Here is a 22,878-nt window from a genome sequence, read left to right on the forward strand (position 1 = left end):
TTCGCATTATATGCCCGGCGCACGCCTATTTCTTCTTAATTTCTTGTAATGTGTCCTTAACACGCGTTTGTTCCCTGACCCACTCCGCTCTCTTCTTATCCGTTAACGTGACAGCTGTAATCTTCCGTTGCGTTGCCCACTTAGTCGTCTTCAATATAAGTTGAACCCTTTCACTGATCCTCCAACTTTCTGCCCCGTAGGGCAGAACCGGTAACATGCAGCTGTTATACACTTTCCCATTTAGGAACAATGCCAGGCTGCCATTTATTAACTCAGAATGCCTGCCGAATGCACTCCACCCCATTCTTATCCTTCTAATTATCTCTGCCTCATGGTTGGGATCCGGGGTCACTACTTGGCCGAAGTAGACATATTCGCTTCCAACTTCCACTGCCTCACCACTTATCTCAAACCGCTGTGCTCCCCCGGGGTTATTGAGCATTACTACTTTAGGTTTCTGCGTGTTAATTTTCAGCACCACAATTCTGCTCTTCTCATCCAGAGCGGTAAGCATGCGGTAAGTTTACATGCGGTAAGCATGTAAGCAGTGCGGTAAGCAAGTCCCCCGAGTGACTTAGCCGGGCAGCGTCATCAGCAAATCTGAGGTTAATGAGGTACTCTCCCTTAACCCTTGCGCCCATCTGTTCCCAATCCAATGTTCTGAATACCTCTTGTAAAAATGCTGTGAATAACATTGGAGATATTTTGTCTCCTTGCCTGACGCCCTTCCTTATAGGTATTTTACTGCTCTCCTTATTTCCTTCATGGCCCATTTAAACAATAGGGACTTAGCTAATAGCCAGCAGGTAATGAGCGAGCAGGTGGATGGCCGATTTCTTCTCTGAAGCCCGGAATAAGTCTAATAAGTCTTAATATTTGACAAACGGTACTTCCGAAGGAGTCAATTATTCCCGCAGCATTACGGGCACCAGCCCGACATTTTAACCTAAATCTTCAATGCTCTGGTTTTACGCCACAGAATTTTTTATAGGGGTTCTTCATTTACGTCGCAGAAATTTAATCAGATGCTTCCGTTCGTGCGGACAGGTCTTTGCTGCTACCAGATAAACACCACATGCAATGGTAACGTGCCAAAAAATGTATCGGAAAATTTATACGGGCAGCGGTGTTTTGGCTTCCACATCTTCATTGTATGTGTACACGCAGATTACCGCGGTACACGCAGATTACCGCGATTACACACACTGCAGGGTGTGTAGAAAGCAAAAAAAAAAGTCTAAAAAACTTAATCTGCCAACAGAGCCAACGGTCTGGTGAAGGCTTTGTAGCTCTCAATGTAAAGTAGGCATCTTGAGAATCGTCATCAACAGCATATTTATGTCCACTGCAGAACGAAGGCTTCTCCCACTCACCCCCACCCGCGCCCGTCCTTCGGTGCCCGAGTTCATTATTGGCCTTTAAATGTTCGTATTTAGTCGTTCCAACGAGTTACTCGCCTTCCCTCTCTTCTATTCCGATCCTTGTGGTCCACCTTTTGTTAGTCGTCTGAGTACACGGCCAACCCAAGTCCATCTCTTCTTGCTAATTTGAACTATTCATATCTTCTACTGGAGTGTGCGCCCTGATCCAGTGTTACTCCTATCATTATTCGCTCACTGGCTCCTTTGTAAGACCTCAGTTTTCTTTCCAGTTGTCTAGTAAGGCGCCAAGTTCCCTTTCCGTATGTCATCACCGGTAGAACGCATTGGGTGAATACTTTTCTTCTTAGGGATAGAGGTAGCTTACTGTTCAATATTTGTGAGTGCCTGCCGAGTGCACCCCAACCCATTCCTATTCTGCGCCGGATTTTTTTCTCGCGGTTGGATTGGACAGAAGTCCTGAAAGAGTTACTTATATTTTTCTACTTGTTCTAGTGTTTCGCTACCTATGCTGAAGAGGGCGCTTACAGCATGCTTATTTATCTTTAGTTTAGATTTATTCGTAATAATTTTTAACCCTACTGCGATGCTTCCTGATTGAAGATCTGAATCATTTTTTGCAGTTGTTCTGCCGATTCACTGAGGAAGACTATGTCGTATGCAAACCACAGATGACTCAGGTATTCCCCGTTTATCCATTAACTGGCGCTTTCCCAGTCAAGCTTCCTTAATACGCCCTCCAGACATGCTGGGAACTAATTTGGTGAAATGTTATCTCGCTGTCGCACACCCTTTTGGATCAGGAACTTTTCGCTTTCCTTCAGAAGTATTATCCTGCCCGTACATAACTCATATATGTCTAGGAGTCTTATACAGATCTCGTCTATTCCTTGCTCCTTAAACACTTCCGAGCACTGCTCCGGTGTGTTTTCAATCCTTAATCCTGTGTTTTCCCCGTCAAGCTTTCTGAATACCCCATCCAGACATGCTGTGAACAGTTTTGGCGAAATTAAATCTCTCTGTCCTACTTCTTTTTGAATCGGGAATTTATCGCTTTGCGTGTGAACTGATATCCTGCTCTTACATCCTTTATATATGTCGTCTAGAAGTCTTATGTAGGTCTCTGCTAGTCCCAAATCTGTTTATGATTTTAACATAGCAGCAGTGTGTACTGAGACAAACGCTTTCTCATTGTCAATAAATGCCATGTAAAGAGTTTTAGTGCATTCTACGGATTTTTATATCACGTGATTGACAACATGGACGTGATACATGGAGGTGATCCTTTTCCTAAACCCAACCCGCTCTCAGGGTTGTTCAGAATCCAAGCTGTCACCTTTGCGGCTAACTATAACGCTGGTAAACAGCTTATTAACCACTGAGACTAGGGTGATGGGTCTGTATTTTGTAAGGGTCGTTGATATCTTCCTCTTTATTGAAACAGAATAATGCTGTCGTTGTTCCAGGCTATAGGCACTGTTTGAGCCTTCAAGGATACCAAAAATATTGCAGCAAATTTTTCCGGTACAGTATCTCTTCCTCTTTCCGAAGAGCCATGGTTACACCGTCCTCATCTTCAGCTTTTCTTCTTTTCCTGCCTTTGAGAGCCTTTCCTACTGCTTCTTTAGTTACTAGTGGGACACCTCAAGTTAAGCTTGTACACTCAGTAGTTTCCCGTGGTCAACGTCGCTGGCATATAGTGTGGTGCAGAATCGTTCTGCTACCTTCATTCTCTCGTCCATGTTGTCCGTGGTGCTACCCTGCTCGTCTGTGAGTGCGTGCATTTTTTTCGATGACAGCTTCCTCTTAGTTGCTTTAAAGCTTCCTCCAATTTACAGCGCTTTTTTGATCACTGCCATGTTATATGCACGAAAATCGTTTGTTTTACTTCTGCTAATGAATTTCGGCAGCTTTTCTAACTCAACTTGATCCACCGTACTTGACACTGTCATGTTCTTGCGTTTTGCAATTAGTTTCTTTGTTGTGTTCGTTAGTTTTCCCGTGTGTTTACTACATGCTGGTTCGGCCACAGCTGCTGCAGATTCGGTTATTACGATGATTATGTTGTGTATTAGCCCGCCTATACCATCCTGGTTCTCGTTTAGAAGCAGAAATTTCTTTTGAAGAGTTTTTTAAACTTCTTCATCCTGGGACTGACTGACTCCTTGCTGGGTTTGTTATTTTTCACTGGTTTCCTCGTTTCTCTTTTGCGATGTAGCCTGAGCTTGCATCTAACCACCGCTGCTCCGAAGCTTACTGCTCCGAAGCTTACTAGTACCTCTACGTCCTGCAGAATACCTGGATTGTCCCTACAAATGAAGTCAATGTCGTTTTTTATTGTACCATCGGTGCTTTCCCTTGTCCATTTCCTATTCTTTCGTTTGTAGGAAAATGTGTTCCTTAGCCGCAGGGGAATTCTATCCGCAAATTTCCCCAGGGTATCTCCTCAACTGTTTCGGTTGTGTATTCCAATGTTCCCACGAGCGGTTTTCCCATTTTCTTATCAACGACTTTTGCGTTGAAGGCTGCCATCACAATCGCTAACTGCGTTGTTCCGTTCTGGATAGCTGATTCTATGTCCTCGTAGAAATTTTCTACGGCTTCATCATTGTAGCTGTTGTTTGCGCATAGGCCTGTACTATCTTTTATCTGTATCGCTAGTTTAGCTTGAATTCAGCGGCTGCGGCTCTCGTTAATGCTGAAGAATTCTTCCACGTTCCCTGCTATTTATCTGTAGATTAATAATCGCACCCCGTGTTTTTTCTTTTGTTTTCCTGTGTGGCATAAAATATGTCTGCTGCTCAGCTCCATGAAGCACTCACATGTTCTTTTAAGTTTGCTTAACCGGATGATATCCCACATAACGTCAGAGAGCGCCTCAGGTAGTACACCTAGGCTTCCCTCGCTAGACAAAATGCATACGTTGAACGTTGCCAGGGTCAACTTCCTGTCCGGGCACAGAGATTCTCAGCATCCTCTGCTGTATCGCTGTTCTCACCGCCTCGTGTTGACAGGTGCACTACAGTTGCTCGTGACTGAGGGCCAAAATTTACCTTGGGAAGTCATTGGAGGTGACGGCCAACCACTACAACAGGGATGCCAGATCATTTCCTGGTGATGGATTATTTAACCGGCGAATAATTATTGCAACTTACTTGTGTCGCAGTAAGGGCCATTTTTCCATCCTTGGCGGCACGTCCCGTTGTCTTGGCGACAGGTGCCAGTGTGGATGTCGCAGGACTCCTTTGTCTTGCAGAAGCATTTTCGATTTTGTTTGCAGTCTGCTCCGTAGAAATTTTGCGGACAAGCTGTGACGTCATGGGGAGAAAGAGAGAGGGAAAAGGAGGAAAATGTATTCCTTTTCTGAAATATAGAGATGAGTGGAGTACACATCTTCAAATGTGAGATATAGATAAACACAGACTATCGTGTTTTGGTGTAGCTCGGTTGGTCGTCTAGGTTGAAACATATGCACGGAGCATGCACCAGCACAATGTAGTAAAACTAAAATAAGTAACCAAAAGAATTAACGGATAAAGCGAGCAATAAAAGCAGAGAAGAAAACATAATAAAGGAAGCTTAAACTTTGCCTCTAATTGTGAAAAGCGATAGAGTTATATGGCCCTGTTCGCATCGTATATATATAAAAAAATACTGACGCAGCATGCACTAACGGGGCAGGGATAAAGAAACAAAATCTTGATGTGGGCGAGTTGGTGCATACTGCTAAAAAACTAATCGGCGCTGAAACAGCGACGAAGAAACGCGTAACACACAGCACGGTGTGTTTCTTCGTGCCCTGTTGTAGCGCCGATTAGTTTTTTAGCTACAGAAACAGCATAGCTGGTGGCCCCTCTCCCTTAGTCAGAGACCCGGCTGTTGCACCGCATATGGATTTCCGAACTTGCCGCTCAAAACACTCCATGTCTGGCAGGCCCGGATCGTTTTGTAAGCAGCCTTTTACATCTGCCCCGAAGGAGACCGCTTTAGCACGTGCTAGAACTCGCGGCAACCCGCTTCGCGAGCTCGGCGTCTGTAGCGGGAGCCGTTCTGTGCACGCCACTTTAGGCGCCCACGAACATCAACTGGCGAGGAGAACAGCACGCGAGAGATTGCGCCACGAACATTGACAGAGTGTTCTCGAGGTTCGAGCTTGCCGAATCCGGGCGCTCTTTAAGCGGCGCACGCGCACGTGTGCTTCGTATTTTTGCTGGGTAAATTTTTGCGAACGCCACCTGACCAAGACCGAAGCAGCTCCGCTGTTAAAAATTCTCGGGCGGCGAAAAACTTCCGCTCTTGTTTGTGCTCCATCTTTTGGGGCAGCGCCCTGCGGTTCGGGGGATAGAAATTTACGAGTGCCATTGGGGGGACCACGTTTGGAGAGAAAACAAACGCCTCGGCGTTCGCTTCTGTACCGCGCGCTGACGACTGAAGGCACCTACCGTGAGATCTACGACGTCGACCAACGTAAGCCATTCTAAGGGGAGACAAATCGAGGGAAAATCCGCGGTACTTTAGACTACCGACGTGCTTTATATGCGAAAGCATAACGGGCAGTTGGGATAGTTGGTGACTAGTCATGTTGGTGCCGAAAGCGCTCAACACTTAGGGGCGAGGAAAGAGAGCGGCATGTCGTCTTTCTTTCTTCATTAGCGTGTTGTGAGCACTTTGAAAGCGAAAATGAAGGCTAAAGCGTAAAATTCTTTGCTGCAACATCCTATTCGTGTGTTTTTCAACTCGGCCGTTTCTTGTTTTCTGGCCGAGTTACATCGACGGAAACACTGGCTACACTTCGCACCGAGCACTCCGTGGCTATCGTGCCCCTGTTAAACCCACGTGCTGTCACGTTCACTTGTCAGGCTGCGCAAACCGGGCTCTCTTGTTCCCCTCTGTCGAGTTAATAGAGTAGTGACGCACTCGGCTACTGCCTCGGAGACCCGGCTGCAAGTACCACAGGAACCCAAATTAGCTTTTTCTTTACTTGGTTAGTCAAGGGTTGCCGACTGGTTTTGGATTGCACCGCAAAGCGGCGATACAGCAATTTTCTCCGCGGTAAACTCCGTCGACGACGCTTGCTTTGCAGCGAGACGGCGCCCTCAAGGCTACGCGTTAGAAGTTAAGAAGAATAACACAGAAAGTATGTGCAAAAGCTCAATGATTATAGCAAGGCAAAAATAAACTTGACAAAATACAGAGGACAAAAATACCCCAAAAGCTAGAACCAATAGAAACAAGATGAAAATGCCAGGGAGACATGGGAGATAAAGAAAGTACAAACTTCAGCTACCGGTTGGTGGCGCTACAGTCGCGAGCAATTGCACCAATCTGAGCAGTGAATTCAGCGGAAGATTTATTATGATGTTTGGCAAGTATAATAAGAGGGTTTGGGGCTAATAAACTGATTTTGACAGTCTGCAGTCGTTTGTACCTTTGCAAGGGTGGGAAAAAGAGGCGCCCCAGAGCAAATTATTCACAACAGCGGTAGCTATCACCCAGAGCAGAGGGATAGAATTTAATACACGCACGTCAATGCAGGTGCAAACAAGAGAGACTACATCTGCAGCGGCGGCTTCGGGTTTGATTATGCCACCGAGAATTTCTCCGCTTGCTTCGGGGAAGCCGTGCAAGAAGATACAAACAAAGGCCGCAATCGGTAACCAGGGGGCCGACGGTTTTGGTCATGCGCGGCAGTGACAGAACCTAGCGCCACATACGGAGCTGGGAAGGAAATTTATGATTCTTCTCTGGTGACCCTTAGCATTGTCGGTATGCTAAGGGTCAAAAGCAGCCCTTCCAATAACAACGCTCTACGTAATTCCTTTTACGTGCCTTAGCTATCACTTCTTCATCTTAGTGTCAACACTTCCCTTCTGACTTCCTTTCAGGCCATTAAATTCTTATGTACGCACACCCCCATAAATATAAATGTATATATATATATAGATATATATATATATATATATATATATATATATATATATAGTTGCAAGAAACAGTTTCTTGGACACCGGTCAAATTTATCAGAAAAAGGGGGCACACGTCGACAACGGCATGGTTTTTAATGTTTCAGCCCGAGGACCGGCCTTCGTCAGAATGTATATATATATATATATATATATATATATATATATATATATATATATATATATATATATATATATAGCAAATTACAAAATAGGAAATGAGGGACTCGTTGAATTATAACAGCAATAAGGGTTGTCAGTCAAAAAAATCTCGGAAAGCAAAGGGGAGAATGTGGTAGGTCACAGAAACAAACAGATAAAGAATGCGCAAAGACAAAGAAAGTAGAAAAAATTGCCCGCCGGGTGGGATCCTCCCAACCGGCGGTTTCCTGTGTATGATCCTCCCGCATGGCGGGCATTTTTCTCCGCTTTTGTACTATCTTCCCACATTCTTCATCTTTCGTGAACCAACCGACTGTGTGAACCAAGCATCTCATGAACCAACCGACTCTGCGTCGGTGCAGGCAGGGTGATAGAGTCTCTCTGGACAAAGTGTTTGCCATCTCTCTATGCCATGAAGAAAGGACAACACAAAGTCGCCGCACGTCCTGGAAAGGTGACTTGTATTGGACAAGTAGACTTGCCTCTTTCTGTAGAAGGAATTCTAAGCTGAGGGCAAGTTTTGTACTGAACCGGTAGAGACTCCCTTGGGAATGCTCACGATTGTAAGAAAAGTGGCCGAAAGAGTTGATACAGAAAGCAACGAAAGGTGTATTGCAGAAGGCTTCGATTGCCTTAGTTCCAGAGAAGGAAGTGTAAAAAAACTAGCGTTAGTCCTGTGTGGTTTCTCTGCTTGTCCCGTATTTACCACGCTACTTAACCGTATTTCCCAGTTAGAACCAACTAGCCCACATTTACGCGTTGACAAGCGTTCCTACAGTCTATAAGCAATGCAGTAGGAGAGAGAGTTGGGCGAGTTGGTGAAGCGACGATTGGTTGGAAACAGCGCGTTAAAACGTCATTACGAAGTAAAGAACCATACAGGACGAGCGCCGGACAGGACGAGCGCTCGTCCGGTCCGGTTATTTTTTTCGTGATCCCGTTTTAATGCGCTGTTTCCAACCAACTATAAACAATGACCTCACCTCGGCCAAATGCGACCACGTCATCGATATTCTATAGCGTTTTTGCGAATAGTTCCATTGCCAGCAGGCCACCTTAAGAGGTACGTCGACCGTCTACCACAAAATTGACACCAGCACCCACGCCCCACTACGGCAGCTACCATATTGCGTGTCACCTGCGGAGCGCCGCGTGATCGACGAACAAGTAGCAGATATGCTTACGCGCAACGTAATTCGGCCCGCTACTAGCCCATGCGCCTCTCCCGTGGCACTGGTAACGATTAAAGACGGGCCGGTTCTGTTCTTCGGAAATTACCGTCTCCTGAACAAGATCACGCGTATGGACGCCTACCCGCTACCTCGTATCGACGATGCTCTCGACTGATTACAGGGGGCCGAGTTCTCCTCACCAAGCTTGCGCTCTGGCTACTGGCAAGTGCCCATGGCCGATGGCGATTGTTAAAAAAAAAACGCTCATTACACCCGATGGGTTTTTCGAATCCAATGTGATGCCTTTCGGTCTTTTTAATGCGCCAGCAACCTTCGAAGGAATGATGGACAATGTTCTACGTGGCCTCAAGGGGAAAACATGTCTCTATTATCTCAATGGCATTGTCATGTTTTCGCCAGACTTCAACGCGCAACTGGAGCGCCTTGAACAATCGTTGACGTGTTTTACTTCGGCTGGCGGGAATGTAAGCTTGAAGAAGTGTCGGTTTGCTGCTCAGAACCTAACATTCTTTGGCCACTTGGATTCCAAAGACGCCATTCTTCCGGTCCCGGACGAGCTTTGTGAAGGTGCAGTTTCCAAAACCGACCACTCTGAAAGACCTGCAAAACTTTATTGGCCTCGGTTCCTATTTTCGCCGATTCGTCCCAAACTTTGCCACTATTATCGGCCCTTTGGCGCAGCTGCTCCACGGAAACACAGCCATTACCGCGACTGGTCTTATTCTTGTGAAAAGGCATTTGTGGCTATGCGAAGTCTGCTGACGCCGCAACCAATACTGCGCCATTTTTACCTACTTGCACCTATCGAAGTGCACACTGACGCCAGTGGTGTCGGTCTCGGCGCCGTTCTCACTCAGCGGTAAGCAGGCTTCCATGAATACGTTGTTGCATACAGCAGTCGCACTCTGACATATAGGCGGAGTGAAAGTATTCGTCACAGGGGAGGAATATTTGGCCATCATTTCGGCTATAACCAAATTTCATGCTTATCTCTACTGTTGTTCATTCAACGTCATCACAGGTCACCGCGCTCTATGGTGGCTTTCCTCACTGAAAGACCCTTCCGGAAGACTCGCACGTTGGGCTTTTTGACTTCAAATTACGGTATTCGAGTCTTGTATCGGTCCACACACAAACACAGTGACGCCGATGCTCTGTCTACGTCACCCATCGTGTCGGACACTGGTTGCCTGTTGAAAACAGACGCACCGTGGCGTCTCTAACCGTACATGATATGGCCTCGAAACAGCGTAAAGATTCGTGGATTGCCGCCATCTTGCAGTACCTGTCAAGTCCATCAACAGTTCCAGCACCTCGGGAAATGCGTCGCCAGGCTTCGCACTGCGCCATACGCGACGACCTGCTCTACCAACGGAATGACTCATCTGAAGACAGGAAGTCGGTATTCGTCATTTCTGGCTATTTGCGTTCCGACTTTTGATCTTACTACCACTCTTACGCACATTGCGTCCACGCGGGACTCTTCAAAACGTATCAGCGGCTCAGTTTGGGCTACTACTGGCGTGGGATGTACACATTTTGATCAAGTATACATCCGCTCGTGCACAGAGTGTCAGCGTCGTAAGTCTCCTTCCCAACATCCCCACGGGCGCGTTCCAGCGACTAGCGTGCCCAGCACGACCTTTTGACCTTGTTGGAATACACATTTACAGTCTACTACAATTGGATTATTGTGGCAGTTGATCATCTGACAAAATACGCGGAAACAGCTGCACTGCCCACTATGTACGTGATGTCGCACCCTTCCTTCTTCTACGTTTTATTGTGCGGCGCGGAGAGCCCAGGGAACTTTTGAGCAATCGTGGACGAGTGTTCTTGTCAGGAGTTGTGGAAGCAGCTGTTCACTGAATGGCACGTTGTTCACAGGATGATTGCATCCTACCACCCGCAAACCAAAGGGATGACTGAATATTTTAACCGAAGACCGGGCGACATGGTCTCGATATGTGTTTCACGTGACCATTCGAACTGGGACTTATTTCTTTCTTTCGTCGCGTACGCGTATAATACGGTCACGCAGACAACCCCAGGCTCCTCACCATTCTTTGTTCCATACGGTCGTGAACCTTCCTGCCTACTTGACACCATCCTGCCTTACCACGCCCACATCTCGAGATGTGTTCTAGTCTCCGAAATTGCCGAGCAAGCCAAGGAGTTACACCAACTGCCAGCTCCTTCACGGCAGCGGACCACGGACATCAGCAGTCTCGCCACGACGACTTTAGTGCAACTCCGACTTACCCTGCTGGCTCCCTTGTGTGGCTATGAATACCAACCACTGCCACAGGGCTTTCAAGCAAACTTCAATATAAATTTCGAGGGTCCCTACCGAGTCGTCAAACAAACGTCCCCCGTAAATTACATAGTCGAGCCCGTCACTCCTAGTACCTATCGTTTCAGTCGTGGCCGCGAGATGGTTAACGTTCAGCGTCTCAAGCCCTATTACGACCGCCCATTGTCCCATCGCCTTGAGTCGCCAAGGATGGCTCCTTCTGTCCCCGGGGTGATTGTAACAAATCTAGTGAGCGACCGTAAAAGCACCAGTATCCACAAGCGGGTACGTATTCAACTAAAGTGGAGGCGGGCCTTCCGAGTGGCGTCAATCCCCCAGTGGGGTACATGTCGCACGCAGAGACACAGCGGCAGCTCCATCGACTGTTCTTCTGCGCGAGATCTGCGCGTGGACTCTGGACCTCATTTGGACTAAGAAACGGCCAGACCTCGTTGCTTCCTCTTACAAGCCCTGCCAATAAACCTCATTATAAAATATAATAAGAACTCCCGTTAAGAGGAACTCGGTAAGACGAATTCTCGCTTGTGTTGAACAAAGTGGAAATATTTGTTTGGCGTTCCGTAGCCAGAAGGCAACAATATCCGCTTAAGACGAACAGCCTTACACGTACTCTTCGGTTAGAAAGAACATCTTTCGGGGTGACAACCACTGCTTGCGATTGTTGGTAGCGAACATGGCGATCTTGGTGGGATGCGGCGGGGTATTCACGTGACTAGAGGGAATGAAAAAAAAAAACACAGGGCTTCGCGCTACGGTTTTCTTTTGTTGTTTTCTTTATGGTTTTCTTCGGGGTGTGGTGGCGCTGCCACGTCATAGTTTTCATATTCCGCGGAATTTCTTTATCAGTTAAAATAAATGACGACGAAATTAATTCGCCGCTGAAAATGGTGTGGGGCGCTGCCAAGTGGTATTTTAGATGCGACGCTGAGAGCATCTCTTGTCGGCGGCCCTGTCCTTCCTGCGTGCGTCCGTCGTCGTCAGCGTCCGCACTCTCCTCCGCTCACCGCCTCTCCTCTCCGCTATCGCACACTCTCTTGCGAGGGGCATTGGATTGGATTTGATTGGATTGGCTTGGCTTGGCTTGGATTAGATTAGATTTGGATTGGATTGGATTAAAGTGGATTGTGTTGGATTGTGTTGCGTCATAGCCGCGGCAGACGCACTGGCGCCGGCGCGTGCCCAGGTGAGAGCGAACACTTTGTCTCAACATCTGCGGGTGTGCGGCCCAGCGCGCTTTCACTCCGCTGGTGGGCGGCGCTGCGCGCGGTGCTGCGCATGCGCAGTACTCTCTCTCTCCGCGGTCTCCTCTCCTTCGGGCGCGCTGCGCATATAACCGGTGTGCCGCTCTTCGGCGGCCTTTCGGTCGACGGTTGCTCTCCGCTTGCGCTTGAACCCCACTCAGCGTTGCATCACATCAGGGTTACCGCAAGGGGAGGTGGGCGTAATTTTTTCATATTTCGCGGGGTTTCTTTACCAGTCAAAATAACTAACTACGGAATTAGTTCGTCGCTGAAAAAAGCGCAGTTAAACGGTTTTGCGGATACCTACAAGTGCATCAGTAACACCCTAATGATTAGGACAGTACTTCTCGTGTTAGACAATTACTTACAGTATTTAGTTAAATCCCATCTACAGAAAAATTACTGGCTGCTACTCCACTGTACTGTAAACATTATGCACACGGTTTTCTTCGAGTAGCGCCATTGATACTTTTTGAAATCTTGGTGCTTGACAGCTGGGACACTCTGTATATATTACCCTTTGTTACTCCAGTAGAAAATATTATTTGGCTTAATGCGAGAGCTTTTGATTCGGCGATTTAACACGCCTGATGCTTTTTTAGACTTTCATTCGTTTGTGCGCTTTTTACGAGCAAACCACGTAATCATTAACCATACATCAGGTATCTTGTACTAGATACAAGAAGGTAATTTCCCACACCACGAAGAAACGGGGAGCAAGACCACACACACAGAGACGGAAACGGTCGCTGCGTATGCAATTTTGTCCGTTTTTTTCACGCTGTTGAAAGTTGTCTAATAAACATGAACCACCTAATTCGTACCAGAGTCTTGCATCCTTATTGACAATCTTCGCCTTTGGCCATGTTCTTAATTCGTATACACTGAGGGACATTTTCATTGAATTGATCAGTTGTTTTCCCCTCCCCCATTTCTGAAGGAATGTGAAAGGACTCACGCTCGTTGCAGAATGGTCCGTGAAATCCCGTGCCGCAGGAGCAGCCGTAGGGGTCGGGGAGGCACATCAGAATTCCACGGCAAGACTTCAGGTTTTTGTCCTGGTTGGTGTCTGAACACCGATGTTGGCATTCTCTGCCGAAATAGTCGTCTCCGCAGGCTGAAATGAAGAAACGAAGTAGACTTACAACATCGACCAGGGTCATCCCGGGGTTAAACAATGGTGCTGCTAAGCTACTTCTGGTATTTATTTTGAGCCATTTCTTTTAAAGGAGCTCCCTCGCATGGTATCAGTCATGGGCTCTGCGGTACATACTGCCGCCCAAGTTACGGACAAGTGATAATAAAGCTGCCAATTAAATATTTAACAGTTACTCCCTGTCCACGGAAACTTGATGAAGCATAGAATATTATTAGTGGGTATGTTCATACGAACAAAGGATGACCAGAGAGTATGTAAAAGTTTTCCAGCTGTGTGGCCGTGTGCACATAAGCGCGCGGCTGCGTCTTTGTATTCGTCCGGGATGCAAGAGGTGCAGCGGATTCAAAACGGTGAATTTCCCACTTTCTGTCGTTTACAAGGTCATCATTCCCATTTCTATTTCAGTGTCCCTCAGGAGAAAGAAGATTCCACTGCTCAAGAGGGATAATGACGTATTCTACTTGGATTTCCCTCATCCACCAACCGGGGTGTTTTAAAGCCAACACTAGATACGGTGTGGACAGAGGAGTACTTTTATTTGGAGAGGAGGGGATAGAGAGGGAGGAAGGCTTCTGGTCGCTTCAACACAAAAAACGCTTGGAGATATTCAGAGAATTGTCTGCTAATGCTCAGTCTTGTAATGCTGCTTGTGTACTGTGTGTTCGTTCCAGACAAATGTTTGGCTTTTCTAGATTCTGTCTGACCAATTACTTCCATCTACGCTCTTTTAACAAGTACAGGGGCTGCCTCCACAAAAACTGCCTTTTTCTTTAAATGAAGTGCGTTAGACGGTTCGCCATTCGCAGTATTTCTTTTCTTTTCTTATCTTCTGGTTTTCAAAATTTCGTTCGACAAATTATCCATATTTAGGCGAATAAACAATTAATCGTGTTACTTCTGTCATATATGCATTTTCTTGGAAATGCAGGGCGTTCCATATCTGCCATTTTAACTATTTTTTCTATATTTATTTCTTGCTTTTTCAAACTTCTCTTCGACAAATCATCTCCCTTCGTGCTATTATGACTATTAAAAGTGTAAATTCTGCGAAATCTGTTTTTGTGGTAATGCAGGTCGTTACCCGGTTCGCAATTTCACTCGTTTTTTCTATCTTTCGGATGTATTATTTGTTACAGGTTGTTCCACCATTTATCTCCATTTACGCCGTTATAACGAATAAAAGTGCAAGTTCCGTGAAGTCTTCTTTTTGTGGAGATGGAGGGTGTGGACTGCTCGCCTTTTTCGCTCATTTTTGTTTTATTTTTCATATTGTTCGGTTTTCATAATTCTGTCAGGCTAATTATCTACATTTAGGCTATTATGACGATTAAGGGTGGAACTTCCCCGAAATCTGCACTTCCATGGAAAGGCAGACCATACACGGTTCGTCATTTTTCCTGTATTTTTTTTTCAATTTTTGTTACCTTCTTTTCAGAATTCTTTTCCACCATTTTTCTCCATTCGCGTTATTATTATAGTGATTAAAGGTGGAACTTCTGAGGAATCTATTTTGTTTAATGCAGACACGGCTGCTAGTTTCAATATGTATTCTATTTATATTTTTTGAATTTTCAAGATTTTGACTAACGAATCATTTAAATTAACGCTATTATAATGAATCAATGTGGAAGCCCGTGAAATCTGCATTTTTGTGGAAATGTAGGACGTTACTCGGGTAGCCATTCTCGCTATTTTTGCTATTTTGTTCACATTCATTGGTTTTTCAAAATTCTATCCCACCATTTATGACTATTTGCGATAATTTCTGACCAGAATGTGACAAATGTGATCAGACACAAAAAGACGTTTATTCAAAAACCGAAATGAAGTCTACCCTGTTATGACATTACATTGAAGAATATCTATAATAAACTATACAAACTTAAAATGCTTCACTTATCAATATGTATTGCGTGATAAAACTCTTATGTGAAAGAATATGTATTTTAAGTTCTACTCCGTAATTGTGTGTGTTATTGAGTGAAATGTTGTGACCCATATTTGATTTTAGTTACTAAATGCCCCGTTTGCCAACTGTAAGTAGGTGCACAGGTTCTTGTCGGGCTGTAAAGCATTTGGTCTCTGCTCCCTTTCCTGTAAAGACTAAGGACAAATAAATTCTTTCTCGTCTTTTTCTATTTACGCTATTATAACAATTAAAGGTGGAAGTTCCGCGAAAACTGCAGTTTTGTGGAAATGGAGGGCCTTGCATGGTCTTGCTGTGGGTGTAGTCGGCCAAGAATGCAAATCATTATTATCCCATCAGATTACTAGTTTTCGCCGCTACAGCACACATTCCATCGAGTATTGACCCAGCAGTGAGGGTTACTCACCGAGAAATGTGGAAGCTCACACGGCTGCACGGGATTCACTCACATATATCTGTTGCTTCCCCGTGGGCAACCACAGCCATTGCGGCCTTGTTATCCCCAGCAGTGAAAATCATTAATTATAAAAAGACAGAAAACCTGTCTCGGAAATCTCAATCCGCCCGGATTTCTTGCGTGGCTTCCTGAACCTTCTTTATCAACAGAAGTCTTTTGAATAAATACATTAGCAACGCAGCTATTACTTTTAATCATTCAAAATATTATACTCCCATCAAGTGAAACACAACTGCTCTCACTGCCTCAATACCCACCGAAGCTGATCTTCACCACTTCATCTGGTTTTGCCCCAAATTCATACTTTACATCACATTCACACCCCCTACAGATGACCCGAGAATTCCTATAGATTCTGTCGGCTCGCCTCGCTTGCACTGATCGCTCTATTCTCCACAGATAGCGTTATTTTACGACAAGTGTAGAGCGGCGAGCCTGCTCCCAACGCCAATCCAGGTCACCCGTACTGAGCACCGACCTCTTCGAGGGACACATCCAGGTATTAATGCGCAGCATTCTTTGCCGATTACCCTCACAGCCAGCACCGTGTAACGCCCTGCATTTCTACAAAAAATGCAGATTTCTTGGAAGTTTCTTTTTAAGTGGTATATTAGGGTAAATAAAAATAATTGGTTGGATCGAATTTTCAAAACCCAAGAATAAGAAAAGAGGAAAGAAAACGGTGAAAATGGCAAAACGTGTAAGGCCCTGCATTGCCACAAAATGCCCATTTTGCGTAAGAACCACTTTTAATCGTTATAATAGCGTAAATAAAAGGATTTCATTGAACAGAATTTTGAAAAACCAAAAAATAAGAAAAATACAGAAAGATAGTAAAAGGGACGAACTGTGTAAATTCCATCAATTACGCAAAATGCAGATTCCCAGGAAGTTCTACCTTTAATCGTTATATTTGCATAAATGGAGATAATAGCTCTAGCAGAACCAAAAAATACGCAAAAAACAAAAAAATAAGCACAATACGAAAGGATAGCGAAAATGTCCAACGTGTAGCCCTTCATTTACACTAAATGCATATTTCAAAGAAGTTCCAACTTTAATAGTTATAATTGCGTGTATGAAGATAACTGGATGAACAGAATTTTCAAAAAACGAAAATGAGAAAAATAGAAAAAGATTGCGAAAACGGCGGACCGTGTAGCGCCCTTCATTTACACTAAAATGCAGATTTGGTGGAAGTAACACCTTTAATAGTTATAATAGCGTAAATGGAGACAATTGGTGGGCCAGAATTTTGAAAAACCAAGCGTTAGAATTAAAGATAGAAAACAGGGTTAATGGCAAACACTGACACACCCTGCATTTCAAGAAAAATGCAGATACCGCGGAAGTTAAACTTCAATTGTTATAATAGCGTAAATTTAGATAATTAGCGTGAATGAATTTAGAAAAAGCAAAAAATACAAAAAATGCGAAAACAGTACAAATGGCAAACTTTGTAACGTTTGGCATTTCCACAAAATGCTGATTTCGTGGAAGTACAAACTTCAATCGTTATAATAGCGTCAATGGGTATAAATGGTGGGGCCGAATTTCGAAAAACCGAAAATTAAGAAGAAAAGAAAGAAAACAGTGAAAATAGGAAACCGTGTAACGCCCTGGTTGTCCACAAAGATGCAGGCTTCGCGAAAGTTCCACCTTCGATTGTTTTATTCATGTAAATCAAGGTAATTGATTGAATAAAGTTGGAAAAGCAAAAAATAAAAATATACGAAATTATAGCAAAAATGGTGAGTCATGTAGCACCCTTCATGTAAACAAACACGCAGATTTTGTGGAAGTAACATTTTCATTCTTATAATAACGTAACTGGAGATAATTGGGGGCAGAGTTTTAAAAAAAAGCAAAAGATGACGAAAGAAGACAGGAAACAGTGAAAATACCGAACCCTGTAACGCGCTGCATTTCCACTAAGGCAGACTTTGCGGAAGCTGCACGTTTAATTGTTACATTAGCGTAAATGGAGAGAACTGGTCGAAAGGAGTTTTGAAAAACAAGCAGAAAAAAAAGAAAAATAGGAGCAACGCTGGAAATGGCGAACTGTGCAGCGTCTTGAATTTTCAGAAAAATACAGATTACGCGTAAGTTCCACCTTTGTTCGGTATAATAACGTAAATAGAGTCAAATGGTAGAAAATAATATATAACCAAAAATAGGAAAAATACAAAAAGGTATAAAAAAGGCAAACCGCGTAATTCCCTGTATTTCCACAAAAATACAGATTTTGCGGAAGTTCCAACCTTAAACGTTATAATAGCGTAAATTTAGATGGTTGATCCAACACATTTATAAAACGCAAAATAGGACAACTAGAAAAATGAGTGAAAGTGGCAAAGCATCTAACGCCCTGCATTTGCATAAAACGGAAATTTAGCCCGCATAACACTGTTATCGAACAGATCGAACACTGTTATCGAAGAGAACAGATTTTATTGTCATCCCTCTTAAGACGAATGCACCATGCGGAAAAGTGCGGTATCTTCGTCCCATCAGACGCCGGTCAGGAACCCGTGGTCCCTGGCGGCGTCCTCTGCCAGTTGGATGAAAGCAGCTTGTATCTCGGGAAGAGCGCTGAGCAGTGCGGGCTCCCACTGCTCACTATTTCCTATATGTATTATTTTTCCAAAGGCCAGTGGTTTATTGGGGCATTGCCAGACCATATGTTGTGGTGTGGCTGCTGCAATTTTGCACCACTTGCATCTGTCCGTGTCCGTGCATCCGGATAGCTGCGGTGGCACAGGGCGGGGTGAGGGAACGTATTTGCTTGCAACATGCGCCAAGCAACTGTTTGCCATTTGTTTAGAGCAGTATGGGCAGCGGGAAATTTCAGTCGGCTCAACCGATAGTGTTCAGTAATCTCTCGGCAAGTTGCCAGTCTCTCTCTGCCCCCCCCCCCCCACCCCCGTCACAGACGGCACGTTGTCGGATTCGAAGTCAGCCTTGTTCGTGTATCCTCGGGCTGCTTCATGTGCCATCTCGTTCCCCGGGAGAGACGAGTGAGCTGGCGTCCATATTAGGCGGTTGTGCCTTGAAACTGGGGTCGGACTGTTCGTAAGGATTTTGGCGGCTGTGGTGGAGATCCTACCGCACACGCATAGTTGACCAGGGCGGCCTTGGAGTCCGAGATGATGGTAGTAGCCTGCGTGCTCGTAATTGCAAGAGCCACCTCTTCACCCGCTTCTGGGTTGGACGTAGGTATTGAGCAAAATGAGATTGCATTTCCCTGCTGATCAACCACCACGGCCCCTACCGCACCTTTGCCTGGGTAGTCCGCCGTGTCGACGTAGCATACCGCTCGGTTGGTACTGTACTGCTTGTGGAGCGCCTTCGCACGGGCAAGCCGTCGGTATTGATGGTACTCCGGATGCATGTTTCTGGGCAGTGGGGCCACACTCATTTTGTCTCATTGGTCCGCTTCAATGACGCCTTTGGTTCCATTCTGGTCCGCGAAAGCTATGTGCAGCGACTCCAGAATGATTGTAGGCGTCGAGTGTGCTATCATGGTGCGCTTAGGCTGGCGCACCACGTAGAGTGCTAGTTTTTAGTCCTGTGGTGGCTTGCGGCGGAATACAGAAATGATTTCTGTTTTCTTAAGCTAGTTTGAGGTTAGAGGTAAGGAAGTTTTTGAGACTAATAGCGGTTGATTGGAGCACTGTTTGCAGTGCTTCTGGAAAGTGTTTTAACTCGGCTGGTATGGTAATATCGTTGGCATAAATTTCAAATCGGGCCGGGGAGTCTTGTTCGGGATAGAACGAAACCTTTGAAATGCCTCGGATAGTACTGGGCTTACTATGAATCCTTGTGGGACGCCCCCATCAAGGCCGAACACGTGGGGCGCCCAGCCAGCTTGAGAGCCTTAAAGGTGTATGGTACGGGATAGCAGGCAAATCAGAAATTAGATTTGTGCTCCTGCACTGGGGTTGATCTGGTAAAGTTACTCAAGGATAGTAGTTTGACAGAACCGAACGTAAGCTTTCGGACTCTTCACGGCAAGGAAGAGATAATGTGGGAAGTTGAAAGGTAAGGGTGAATAATAAGCCGCGTATAACACAGAGGCTGTCATGGGTGCGCAGGCACGGGCAAAAGCCGATTTGAGCTGCATGGTAGTATGATTGAACGTATTCTAGGTAATGGGTGAGGTACGCGATTATTTATGAGGCGTTCGAGGAGCTTGGAGAACTGTGATATGGTGAAATCAGCGCCTATCACGCTACACCAGGGGTACCAGCGGAGCAACTTTAAATATAAACAGATGTCCCAGTTTCTTACCAAGATCAGAATAACCATGGCCGCTCGCTTACCCCACAGCCCGCTAATGGCGAGTCGACCATGACGTTGAGGCTGATAGATCATAACGTAGGTACGCACCTACATCCCGAACCTTCATATACAGTCAGTGTCGAAGCGAACGGTAGCAATAGGTGGCGAAGGTCGTACGTACTCACGAAGGTTATGTCACTAAGTGTATATTTACAAAATTTACATACGAGGTGTACACATGACGTCGTTTGTGTGTGGGAGAGAGAACTCTTTAATGTGGGCTAGCCAGGTCATTCTGCTAGCGGCAGTGCTTGCTACGCCAGATGGGGGGATTAAAATGCAGTAAGGGGAATGTGACAGACTGGGAAGGCAACAGTTAGACAAAAAACAAAAGGTAAATAAAAAATGGCCTGCAATGAAATGCAAGGAAAAAATGGCCGCGTATCTGCTCCTTCCGTTCAAATGTCGTCAAAAGACGATAGTCTTTGTAGGCATTTGCAAACAATATGCCCCCCATTTCCTTTTGCGCTCACCTCTCATGCTGTTCCTGTTCTTTCGCGCTCATCCCAAGGTAAACACACTAAAGGTTTTCTCAAGGCGATTTGAATTTACCGCGTTCCACTGCTACAGGCTGGGTTCCTTCATGCCAGCGCTGCAGTACGGCGGAGACGCGCGTGAATTGAGTTGGCCGACTTCAAGGTCTATAAAGCCGCTTCGCCGTGCTCCACGTGCGTTCCAAGCAGAACGTGGAACCAAGCTAGTGGAACCTTTCGTTGCTGTTGCCGCGTGATTTCTCATATGCCGCCAGGAGGTGGCGCAGGCAACAGCAGGTGGTGGTTTTCTGCAGTGGATGTAGATTATCATTTGCTATCAAAAAACAATGCATCCATGATTTTTTTTACATAAAGGAACACTGTAAATGTTCGTTGTGTATTAATTTTCGGTCCTATATTTGCGTAATGTGTTGTTCATGTTCAGCAAAGTTGACAAGTATGAACATAAAAACCGGGCTTAGACGCTCACATTTGGCTGTGACTATGGCGCAGTATGCATTTTACTTTGGCCGAGTGGCTGAATCGAGTCACAGACAGACAGACGGACAGACAGACAGACAGACAGACAGACAGACATACAGACAGACCAAAATTTCAGCGTTTAAGTAGCTTAAGAAAGACTATCGTTTTTAAAAACTCTACATAAAGTTAAGTAGACAAATGGAGCGAACGAAGACATGGAAGCGTAGAGTGCCTAACAACAAAAAGAAGACCAAGCGTGCATGACGGCCCAAATGCGTACAGATGTAGCCATGCACACAATGCAAGTATTAGAAAATTTTGTCTAGTCCAGAATCTCGCAAAAAAACCAAGAAGAATTTTTGTCTTTAAAGATGAGTCATTGTTGTTGGCCCAGGGTTCCAGAAAGTGACACAACTGAAGCCTTACTCCACGTCGCACACGAGACAGGCAGCTAACCGCTGTTACTCGCGCAGCGGCCAATCGCGGGTATTTATACAAGTGCTCAGTAGTCTCGCGCAAAGCACACGTGGGGCACAGTTGTGAATCCTCCCACCGCATCTTGAACTTGAACCTTCCGGTGTAAGCCAGGTCGAGGCGAAAACAAGGCAGTACACCTTCAGATGGTTTGACCAGGTCGGGTGGAACACGGAATTTACAGAGAGGGTCAATTCCATGCAGAGGTAGATATCCACTGCGATGGTGCTTCCACTTCAAAATTGGCTCACTCCAACCAGTTCGATAGATAAGGGCACATCGATCCTCACGAGAGAAAGAAAACTGTGTCGTGTTACGCAGAGAGTGGCCAGCGCTGGCGGCTGTATCAGATATAGTATTTTCTTCTATTCCGGAATGACCAGGCAGCCATTGAAGCACGATGTGATGGTCCGCGCGCACTACCGCTGTGTGGATTTCGCTTATTTCCACACAAGCTAACCGCAGTGGTTGAACAGCCTTCTTAGAGCCTGCAAAGTACCCCGTGAGTCTAAGAAGATCACCAATCACCGGGTATAGTGTGCACCACTTATGCACCCCTTACAGCCGCTAGCTCAGTAGCGGTGGATGATGTTTTGTGGCTCAGTTTTTTCCTGATTGTGCACTGGACCGACGGAATCCACACGCCAATGTCCGATGATTCTGCGGTTACTGAGCCGTCCGCAAAAACGTGCGTGTCGCCTGCATAAATGGTAAACATATAGGGTGATCAAAACTAAGTCGACAGGTGTTTTTAAAATTAGGCACCTCAAATTTACGTGGAAACCACCTTAACAGTGAGGTTATGCGCCAAGGGGGACCCAGAATTAGGTGGTAATTATTGATGTCGGTGACCTAATTACCTAAAATTGAATAATTAACTTTTTAGGGGCTGCATTAAGCCGGCGTGTTTGTATTGAAAAGTAACACGCAATTTTTTTCTTAGGCAGTTTCATTTGGCAGAATTATTCTAGCGCATCCGTACTTCGAGATATCGAACTCGAAGTTTAATTGTCGTTCGCATGATTACGCATGCCAGATAAAAGACCAGCGCAAAACTCCTCTCCTTTGTTCTGTGTTTCGATAGTGGTTCAGAGTACTGCAGATTGCTGTAACGCCGGCCAAAACTGAAAGGGCGCCAGTTATCGCTTCGCGTATGCCTCCACCCCGTTGTCAAACTACGGACGGTACACCGCAGAAACGTCACATATCTCCGAGTACGGATGCGCTAAAATAATTCTGCTGAATGAAACTGTGGGGAAACACGAATGTGTCCAACTTTTCATACAAACATGCCTGCAGCCACTAAACAGTT

The 22,878-nt window shown here is 45.5% G+C and overlaps 2 protein-coding genes across 3 annotated transcripts in view; both read right to left on the reverse strand.

Moving 5' to 3' along the window:
• The window catches only part of LOC144162553 (receptor-type tyrosine-protein phosphatase kappa-like), a 616,238-nt gene that overhangs the window by 164,172 nt on the left and 429,188 nt on the right, over positions 1 to 22,878 (reverse strand). The window lies entirely within an intron of this gene.
• LOC144162554 (protein sidekick homolog) overlaps positions 1 to 22,878 on the reverse strand; it is a 92,794-nt gene that overhangs the window by 47,441 nt on the left and 22,475 nt on the right. The window contains exons 7-8 of the mRNA XM_077693143.1: positions 13,211 to 13,369; positions 4,535 to 4,687 (exon numbers count right to left, since the gene is read on the reverse strand). Of these exons, the coding sequence (XP_077549269.1) occupies positions 4,535 to 4,687; positions 13,211 to 13,369 (312 nt within the window). The remainder of the gene's footprint in view (positions 1 to 4,534; positions 4,688 to 13,210; positions 13,370 to 22,878) is intronic.

This window comes from Haemaphysalis longicornis, unplaced genomic scaffold (genome assembly GCF_048455015.1).
Source record: "Haemaphysalis longicornis isolate Haplotype H1 unplaced genomic scaffold, Haemaphysalis longicornis Haplotype H1 scaffold_12, whole genome shotgun sequence".
Classification (NCBI taxonomy): domain Eukaryota; kingdom Metazoa; phylum Arthropoda; class Arachnida; order Ixodida; family Ixodidae; genus Haemaphysalis; species Haemaphysalis longicornis.